Source organism: Aulostomus chinensis, chromosome 1 (assembly GCF_037954235.1).
Source record: "Aulostomus chinensis isolate RoL2024-O1b breed Wild chromosome 1, RoL_Achi_v1.0, whole genome shotgun sequence".
Taxonomy (NCBI): Eukaryota; Metazoa; Chordata; class Actinopteri; order Syngnathiformes; family Aulostomidae; genus Aulostomus; species Aulostomus chinensis.
This window is the reverse complement of record NC_141320.1, coordinates 58,237,624-58,247,427: the sequence shown is the minus strand read 5'-3', so window position 1 is coordinate 58,247,427 and position 9,804 is coordinate 58,237,624. Positions and strand designations below refer to the sequence as shown.

General features: G+C 46.8%; 2 protein-coding genes across 3 annotated transcripts in view; both read right to left on the bottom strand.

Moving 5' to 3' along the window:
* Positions 1-270: 270 nt before the first annotated feature.
* Positions 271-5,469, bottom strand: donson (DNA replication fork stabilization factor DONSON). The gene is made up of 12 exons (XM_086217383.1): positions 4,838-5,469; positions 3,982-4,056; positions 3,696-3,896; positions 3,052-3,230; positions 2,758-2,833; positions 2,553-2,655; positions 2,198-2,294; positions 1,767-1,901; positions 1,473-1,671; positions 1,208-1,277; positions 722-852; positions 271-594 (listed from the first exon to the last, which is right to left on the bottom strand). Exons 1-12 carry the CDS (start codon positions 5,240-5,242, stop codon positions 451-453), a joined length of 1,815 nt encoding a protein of 604 aa, XP_086073509.1. The 5' UTR covers positions 5,243-5,469; the 3' UTR covers positions 271-450.
* Positions 5,470-7,262: 1,793 nt separating this feature from the next.
* runx1 (RUNX family transcription factor 1) overlaps positions 7,263-9,804 on the bottom strand; it is a 17,668-nt gene continuing 15,126 nt past the window's right edge. For both annotated transcript variants that reach the window (XM_086217012.1, XM_086216933.1), the window contains exons 7-8: positions 9,493-9,639; positions 7,263-9,409 (exon numbers count right to left, since the gene is read on the bottom strand). In XM_086217012.1, the coding sequence (XP_086073138.1) occupies positions 8,853-9,409; positions 9,493-9,639 (704 nt within the window). In that variant the 3' untranslated portion in view covers positions 7,263-8,852. The remainder of the gene's footprint in view (positions 9,410-9,492; positions 9,640-9,804) is intronic.

The window sequence follows — 9,804 nt, the reverse complement described above, 5'->3', positions numbered from 1 at the left end:
TGCTTGTGTCATTTGAGAATTCCCAAGTTCAATGTAAGCTTTCAAAGTGACATGAGAAATAAAGATCTAATGCTAACGGAGGGTTTCGTCCTGCGTGCTTCATTTTGGAGATGATCTGCCGCGCGGGCCACTTTTTTTTTTTTTTTAAATGAATAATTAAAACGTTAAGGATGAAAGCGAAGGGATTTTGTGAATAAACGTAACGTGACAGGGAGCTCGCTGCTCATGCCTCCGTCGGCCCGCCCGCGTTTGGTTCGTGAAACTTGACACTTTGAAGGGGAGAGTTGATTTTATTTGCTTAACTTGCAAAGACATTTTCATTAAAAAAAAAGAAGAGTGGTTTAACTCAAACAAAAGAAATTGAAATCCTAAATTTTTTCCCCCTCAAAAACTGCATTGATCCACACAGAGGCGGTAGTAGTGCAAGAGAGCAGGAGCTGTCGGCCAGCGTCAGTTCCTCCAGGTGAAGCTGTAGCTGTTCATGGTGAGGTGGGTCAGAGCGCTCTTACCCAGGCTGGGGGGCTGCTGCAGCTGCTGGATGGAGGCGGGCTGAAGACCACAACCAGACAAGTCCACGGACCCGACCGCGCTGGCCTGCAGACACAAAGTGGGTCAGTGGTCTACTTGGAAGAGTCACGTCTTCACTGCCGCACAAACACAGTCCAGTACGCGTTTATCAGTGGAATAAAGGAGTCGGACGTGCACAGACTTCTTGTCTCACCTGTTGCTCCGTGGTGGGAACGTTCATGACGGCTGTGGGTGTGTGTGTGTACAGAGCAGCTGAGAAGTTTCCCTTCTGTGCAGGCCGGAGGAGGGTTGTGATGGCGTGGAGAGAGGAGGGGAGGATAGGTCCTAGAAGATGGATACAAGTAATTAACAGCAAACAAACAGCGCCGCAAACGAGGCCAACGAGCTGATGTTAGGTCACAGAAACGCAAACTAGACCGTGTCAAAGGCCGTGGCCCGGCAGACCACGGCACCGAATGCGTGGTGGAGAGACGTCACGCAACATCAGTTTCTAATTTGATGACAGAATGTGGGTCACGTGACAGAGAGCAAGTCACCGCCACCTCAAACCATCTGAAAAGATCCGTTTAGCCACATTTTTGGGCGGAAGACGGCATTTAACCCCGAGCAAACGGCGTGTGCCGAACCTCAGGGTGACAGCAGAACCCCTCCAGTCGGACTGGACGGTGCAGCCATGTACCTGTGACCTCCAGACTGCTGATGTCCTGGTAGGAGGAGCCCACCTGGCTCTTCACGTTTACACTCCGCGCCTGAAGAAGCAGAAAAAGCACCAGATCAAGTCTTTTTCCAAACTTCACACGTTTGACGAGACTCCTGACCTGGAGCCTCTACAGGCCGCATGGTGGTTACAAGATGGAACAAAGGTTTGATTTAAACTGAAACTAAACAGCTAGTAATTAAATAAAAAATTAAACGTGTTTGTTTTTTAGTGTGTGTGTTTATACCTTCAGTGTGTGCATGGCAGCACCCCTGAAAGCGACGGGAGCCAGTAACGTAGGTGGCAGCCCTGCCTGGGAGCCTGCTGCCGCCACCGCACTCTTGCAGTTGATGAGGAAGTTGATGAGGGTGAACGTGTGCGAGCCCTCCACACACACCACAGACTCGGGTTTGTGGTCCAGAGACGTCGTGTGACCCTCCTTACGACTGGACAGACGGTTAAGAACATTTGACCAGCGGTCTTGGGCGAAAGGTGAAGCGAGAGAGAGGAAACGCGCTGGTCATCACGGTGAGGAGGATACAGTTTTAGGACGATGCTGTCGGGCTTCTTGATCTTATCCTGGACCCCCATCTCCTTCAGCCAGGAGAAGCTGCCGTCTTCGTCATCGTCAGTCTCGTCCTCAGCGCCCTCCTCGTCCTCCGTCAGCTCTGAGGCGCTGCAACGGCAGCATCACAATAATGACAGCAACGGCTTTGACGCGCAGGTTTGAGGGAGCATACTGGGGCTTTTCAGCATTTGGTCCTTATAAATGCAGGTTGTCAGTGTGTGACTCTTTTTGTACCTGTTGACCTTTTCTGTATATTAATTTGACAAACGTGCAAACAAACCGACACCAACATGGTCACAGTGACACGGCGAGCGTCGCATACATGTAACTGATGATTCAGCAGAAACTGTGTTTGAGTGATTGTTGGTGGGAACGATGCAGACAGAAAAAAGAAAGAGCCTTACTGCTTCTCCGTTCCTTCCTCCTCCTTGTTCAGCGTCAGGTTGCGTTGCTCCCTGCTCTTCCTACTCTCCTCCACTAGAGGGAGACTGAACTCTATCCCTGTTCAAGGCAACACAAGGCCAAAGAGTGACACGCTGACCTACGCGCCCTGAGAGAGCTTCACCCCAGCGGTGTCACCACTTCTCAGCCGGGCAGAACCACCGTGATGAATCAGATTATAGAGAACGGAGTCATCAGTGACGCTGTTGGATCCAAATTTGTTTCACGATTTAGCAATTTTAGATATTTTGCACAAAAACAACAACACTAAATCCCACCCATTCCACCCCACAACAAGAAGTAGTAGGCGAGACTCACCGTCGGCCTTCATCGCCTCTCTGAGGCCTCTGGTTGTGGGAGACATCAGGGCGGTGATGCTTCCGGAGCCCCCGAGACCTGCAGCCCTGAACAGTGCTGTGAACTGACACGAGGGAGGGGGGAGGAGTGGGTGACGGTCAGCCAGTGCTGTTGACCATTGACTCTTCGTTGGGGCTTACGTGTCGTTTAGCAGGAGCCACACTACCTGGTAGGAGCAGACGTAGAAGTACGGACACTGCTGGCTCTTGAGGAGACTGTAGAGGGACGACAGACTGACTGACCTGAAGGAAACACAGAATTCAAACGAGAGGAGACAGGAAGGATGTTAATGAAACCTGCCTTTTCCAAACACAACCAATCTACGTGCTCCACTCTTCTGCCAGCGTCCCACACAAGTCAATGTGCTCGTTTCATGACTTGACTCCTAAGTGACCAGTGGACGGTCTGTCCCGTTCGGTCATCAGCCCATGACCCAAACTACTACCAGCTCCAGCCTCACCATTCACTCATGAGGCTCTGCTGCAGGGCTGGATCTTGTGCCCAGGGGGCGCTCTTCCCTCTAAAACTCCTCTCAGCATTGATCCTGGGGAACAGAGAGATCCAGGACAGGGAGGGGTGCTGCCAGTAGATCAGACTCTGCTGGAAGGCACAGCGAAGCTCGGAGCAGGACCTGGGATCCTGGAGGGGGGAGCATTCAGACACTTCAGAAAGTCTCTTCATAAAGCCGCGCCACGTCATACGTAAGCTGGAACACACCGACGCGGAGAAAGTTAGCATATCAGCTTTTGACGCGATGCCTGAACGAGGTCAGAGGTTCCCACCAGCTGCAGATATCTGAACCACTCAATCAGAACTGCAGTCAGGGACATTAAACATCAGCAGCAGCTAAACTGTGCGTAAACTACGTGTCCACGGTTTAGTTTGTTGGTTAGCTTCGTGTTTCTCATGACTAAATAAAGAGGTGTTTATTTTTGATGATAATCCCGCTAAATTTAAAAAAACAAACAATCTCAACCTTCGTTGGTCACAGAGCTTCTTTTCAGCAATAGTCCAAAAATCGGGATTATCTGAACTCCAGCAGGGTGGATGTGCAGCAACGCCCTCCCCTTTCTCCAGGTGTGAACGGGACCTGCACGACTCTACCTGTATACTTTGTGGCAGGGAGCTGAACTGAGCTCTGCAGTGCTGGCTGAGTCCCAAAGCTTCCTCCCGAGCTTTGGGCTTCTCTGCCCACGACAGCGAAAGCGGGGATGTGAAGAGGAGGCGAGTCTTCAGACTCCAGTCTGCCGGGTACTCGGTGCAGACGGGAGGAGCGATGGAGAGGGGAGCGATAGCTTGGGGGCTCTGGGATGAAAGAGAGGAGAGGAAAATGCGTGAGAAGAAAAATGTAATCAGAAATGGATATTTTAGCTAATAGTTAAGACAGTACCTTCAGCAGAGTAGTTTTAACGTCTTCCTCTCTTTCTCCAGGCAGGAAGTCGTCTTCCGAGAGCGAGAGGCACTTCTGCACCAGACGACAAACATATATTTTCTGACGATTTTAGTCACATGAATTACAGCTGTAATGAGCTCCTCCACCGGCTAAAAATGCAGGATCAACAAGTACACAAGCCAGAGCAGGGATCCAGTACCATATTTGCCCCCAAAACAGAACCCTACTACTTCCCAGTTAGAAGTCACCTGTGGTTAATATCAACCAGGAGAGTAATTCTTCTTCACTGCTCAAAAAAACAGTAGACTAGACCTACAAAGGATGTTGTTTTAGAACTGTGAAGAAACTTGAACTGCGCTTTGTAACATTTGTTGAAATGACAAAACGTTTCTGAAGTGTAAAATCCCACCAATCAAATGTAGATGTGTCCAGTATCAAAGTTGCAGTTCAGAAATACAAATAATACACAGGCGTGTACACAAATATGTACACATATATACACACACATATGTATTTATATATATGACCATAATATTACAAGTAGTAGGAGTATTAATGGATACACAAGCGTTCAGGTATTAATATTTGCATCTAGAATTAATCTTGAGAACATTCTAGCAACAACTCTCAGTCAAATGACGTCTATTCTCATTTAATTGTGCTATTAAAACACTTAGAAGTAAAAGAACATTTGTATCCAACAAAGGCGTAACTACCTGTCGACATAATAGCATGACGAGCATTTTAAAAATGGTGGTAAAAAAGTGTTCTTAGGTGTATAGTATCCTCTAGTTGTGTAGCTTGGAAAATAAAGAGAGTATCATCCGGGTATTTTGTGTTTGATGTGACCGACCTTAGAGGCGATATTTCGGGGTTGCTGTCTCTCTGTCTCCGTTAACCTTCCGCCCAGGGTCGGTTCTCCGTCCTTTTCTCTCGCGTCCCACAGCTTGTATCCTTCCGCCTCCACTGCATTCCCGTCGTCGTTATAAATTAGCAATTTCTTCCTCGGGCTGAATGTGTTCTCAATGTTTGCGAATGGGTTCCTCCGTTTTAACCCGCCCCCGGAGCGGTTCTGGGTGAAAAGCGGTCCAGGGGAGAAAGGACGAACACCTGCCGGAGACGAGTTGCCTTGTCCGGGGCTTTCAGAGCCGTCTACGCTGGATGAGACTCCGGCTTCACTCCGGGCTCTTTTCCTCCTCATTCGCATAATTTCAGCTGGCCGCTTGAAGCTGGGTGAGTAGCCTGACTGTTCGGACATCCTGAAGACCAACAGTCGATCAAAAATATTATAAACTCAACGATAAACCCTTGGTAGCGGATTCACCGATGTTTTAGCCTTTCCGCTTTACACTCAATACAAATTTGGCGCTTAACGTGATGGCGTCAGCTCTTCCTCCACTGCGGCGTAAACGGCATCTGGTGTCACATTACCGCCACCTTGCGGAGGTCACTCCAAATTACTAGAACCTGAACGGCACAGAGCCGTTGCACACGAGGGTTTTCTGTACCGTCCTCATCCGGGTCTTTTTGCTCAACCCTCGCTTATCACTTTTCTACGTTATTTTGTCATGAATTTTGAATTTACACGCTTGAATTTTACAAATTAATTCCTCTTTCTTACAGATTTTCTTCACTTGAATAGGGATTGCTTGCAATGTGAACAATAAATAAATGGTATTGTTAAGTATTTTGTTATTTATTCAACGCTTTTATCATTTTATTTTTGTCAAGGGGGCCAGTGAGACTCTGGGGGCTCCTGCTCATTCCTGCTATATATATATATATATATATATATATATATATATATATATATATATATATATATATATATATATATATATATATATGTGTGTATGTATGTATGTATATATATGTATATATATGTATATATATATATATGTATGTATGTATGTATGTATATATATGTATGTATATATATGTATACATATTTTTTTTGTTGTTGTTGTTGGCCACCAAATTGCAATAATTTGTTTGCCAATGTAAGAAACTATCATTAATAAGCGTATATATATTATACCTACAAATTTATATTACATATGAACAAATTCATCAAAAAAACAGACAATACAATTTTTTTTAAAGGTCCAGTATTTTCGAGAAATAATGTTAAATTAATTAATTAATTCAATCTAAAGTCAATTAAAAACAGGTGAATTTGCATTTTATATCAAATAGTATGCACCTATACATACGTATATATATATTTTATTTATATATATATATATATATATATATATATAAATATATATAAATATCTATATATATATATAATCTACACCCTCAAGGATTTAGTCACTTTTCGATGGATGACATTCCATTTTTATTGTGCACAACAATAAAAACGAACTATTTTCTAAACCTCCACAGTCCTAGAGGCACATATCTGCGCTGCAGTCGTATGATCTGACCTAAATATACTTTTATTTAATGTATTTATTCATCAAAAGCAGGGGCTGTGGATATGAATAGATACTTTAAAATGTGAATGTGCCAGATTACAGCCGTAGTCCGTTGTTAATCCGTAGCCCAAGAGCTGGTCGGTGTTTTATATTACACACCAGATGTGACAGAATTCCTTGGAGCAATTGTTGGAGCGTTAAAAGCGCTTCTGGAGTCCATCGTGTCATTTACCAAGCAGGAAAATGTACAACAACAACAACAACAACAACAACAAAAAAGGCCCATTCAGCCGACACGCCCACCTCGGATCACCTCTCGGTTTGGATACACACTCCTTTGTTTTATTGACACGTGGCATTTCCTTGATTAGTGATGAAACAGCAGTATTAGACACACATCTAGTAAAAAAAAAACAAAAAAAACAAAATCCTGAAATTCAAAAGTATCAAAAAAAACTCTTTCCACTTCAGAAGAAGGGGGTGCGTCGTGCGGTTCAAACAGTGTGTGGGTTTATTTACATTCGTAGCCGATAATCTCTGGAGACATGATTGTTGGTGATCATTACAGTCACTTTTCATCGCTTATTGTGGAAAAGCTGTCCTTGCACTGAACTGCTTCCGTCTCTTTGTAGCAGCCTGTGTGTGAACTGGCAGGGCGAGTGAGGTGCGTGGTCAATGATTTCCTTGCTCGTCCGCTGAGGTTCACCGTTTTTTGTTTTTTTTTCTCGAGTGAACGGGATGCTTGGGGAACGCCGTCCGCGACGAGCCGAAACACTCACAGATGCGTCCAGCTGCTAAACAACTCTAAATCTGACCTTCGGGCTCCAGGATTTTAACACAAGACAGTGTAATACCTCCCCCCCCCCCCCCAAATAAACCGCCGCCGTGCAAGCGCTGCCGTCTGAGGTTGGTTAGCAGCAACATCAATCAGCTGAAACATGAAAACCACTGACAGGTTTTCATAGTAAGCAACAAAAAAAAACAGTCCTGCATTAAATCCCCCCTTCACGAGGATTGTAAGGTTCTAAAAAATCAGTTTGGGAGAGGTGGCGGTGATTAAACTGCCACGTTCCGAAGCTGTGAGGTGTAATTCAGATCATCCGGGAGCTGTTCTTCATGTTCCGTCGCTTTATTTCGTGTAGACGGGTCAGTAAAACCCGGTGTACTTCAGAAGAACCGCAACTTAATGACGATTCAAAGTCTCAAAACAGATTCACGTCAGTGGTTTTAATGCAAGATCCAAACCAAATCCGACTCCAAAAAAAACAATGACATGATTAGGAAAACTGTAAAAGGTGTGTGTGTGTGTGTGTGTGTGTGTGTGTGTGTGTGTGTGTAAGGAGGACAGATGAGAACACACACACACACACACACACACACATAAAAAACCCCGGGCTGTTACATTTAGTGTGATGCGGCATGAAAGGTGACGACGAAGACGGCGGTACTTCGGCGGGCGAGTGCTTGACATACTTCTTCTCTGCAGTGCAAATTTAACCGACAGTTAATCCAGAACCGCAGAACCTTAATCTGAATGGGAACGATAATCCAGACATCAGAACAACTGCCAGACAACCAAATCTGCCCACAAAGGGAGCAGAACACATGTACGTCTTTACATTTTGACACATTTCCACCTCCAAATTGATGATTTTTGTGAAGAAAATCTCAAAAAAACAAAAAAAAAACAAGCTGGAACTTTCGCCAAAACCGCCATGATGTCGTACGTCGCCAGGGAGAAAGGTCAGAGTGGCGTCAATCACAGTTGTATCTCGTGCTAGGGAGCGATAGCCTAGTGAAGCTTGGCTGATGAAGAGTTTCTGTCGCGTCATCGAGGCGTCACGTGACTGTTTCTCCGTGATGTCATGTTAAAACGGGTTGAAGAAATCATATTTAAGAGGATTTTTTTTTTTTTTAAATGAACCCATTAACCAGCCGTCGATTTACCTGGAAAGTAAAAGAAGCTTGCAAATTTGTGAAAGATGACGAAAAATGTCCGGAAGCTTTTTTTTTCTTTTTTTTTGAGGGTTCGTGTTCAAACGAAACGTACTCTTACTGACAGTTTTAGATTTTTTTAAATTGGAGTCATTTCCTCACGTCTGTCACACACCATGTAGAACCCGCGGTGGAACGTGTGGCTATTTTAGAACCCTGCGCTTCCAGACGCCCCTCAGCAGGAGTGAGTGCAGTTGTGTGTGGGTGTTGGTATGAAATACTGCAGAAAATACTTCCCCTGGGGCGGTGGGATGAGTACATGCAGGTTTGGAAGGCGTCAGTGGCCGTCGGCGACGTCCCACCGTCGGTCAGGTGTTTCATGGGGGGGGGGGTCAGAGCCCGCTTCCTCCGTATTGCCCTTCATGTCAGTGCGTCATGCTTTGGACTGTGTGTATCATGTTAGTCTGCACTGCTCTTGTTAGTGTCCGATGTCACATGACCAGGAAGTGACTCTCAATAAGGTCTCCAGACGGCTTCGGCGGCTGCCATGTTTGTGGGGGAGCTGCTGTGACTAGACTCCACCTCCACACCCACACCGTCGTTCTGATTGGGTAAAGAGGGGTGAAGGAGGGAGGAGCCCGTGGAGGCGTTGGTGCACGGCGGCAGGATTCTTGGCGGGGAGCGGGAGTCGCTGCCTCCTCCTCCTCCTCCTCCTCCGGTCATCATGGAGAACTGGTAGGAGCCGGCGGCGGTGGAGTAGTACAGGTGATACGGCGAGGATGTGGACTGGAACGGTGCATTCTGAGCCTGGTGGGGGGTGTTCGCAGGGTAAGGGGGAGGCAGGTAAGTGTGGTACCTTCCGGCAGGGGTGGTCGCCATGGCTGTTGCCACGGTGATGCCAAGGGCGCCATTGGAGACTGGGTTGTGGGAGGGAGCGTAGGTGAAGGCGGCTGCCGTGGGAGGGTAGTGCACCCGCGGGTCAGAGAAACGGGAGTCTGGCAGGGACGGGAGGGTGGTGAAAGGCCGTTCTAAGGTCATCCTGGGGTCACCAAACGCTGTGAGGTCAGGACCTGAACGAGGGCAAAGGTCAAGGGTTACAACCACATCTGGCCTCTGCGGTTTTTCTCCACGCGCACATGCTCGTGGGCGTTACCTGTGAGTCGCGAGGACAGGTCGCTGAGTGAGGAGCGACCAGGCGAGAGAGGATTGGCTGAGTGGACGGTGGGCGTGGTTATCTGGCCCAGGTAGGGGTACGATTGATCATAGGACCAAGACGGAGACGACTGCATCTGTCTGGAATCTGAAGAAAGATAGAACAGCAGAGCGTAACCTTCATTCATCTGAAGTTATTAATCTGACGGTTGTGCTGTTGCGGCCCCTGGGAGGTGTTCGCGCCCCTCTATCCCTGTCACCCTGCCATACTTTACTGCTTTATACCCTGTTGGTGGTCTTCAATTCTCCCAGA

Bases quoted from the DNA above. Each gene is read 5' to 3' on its own strand.
- donson (XM_086217383.1), bottom strand. From the start codon at position 5,242: ATGTCCGAACAGTCAGGCTACTCACCCAGCTTCAAGCGGCCAGCTGAA. The intron at 1,672-1,766 runs GTATCCTCCTCA...CCGTCTGTCCAG, and splicing joins GACAGCATCGTCCTAAAACT to TCGTAAGGAGGGTCACACGA. The intron at 853-1,207 runs GTACATGGCTGC...TCCATCTTCTAG, and splicing joins CAGCAGTCTGGAGGTCACAG to GACCTATCCTCCCCTCCTCT.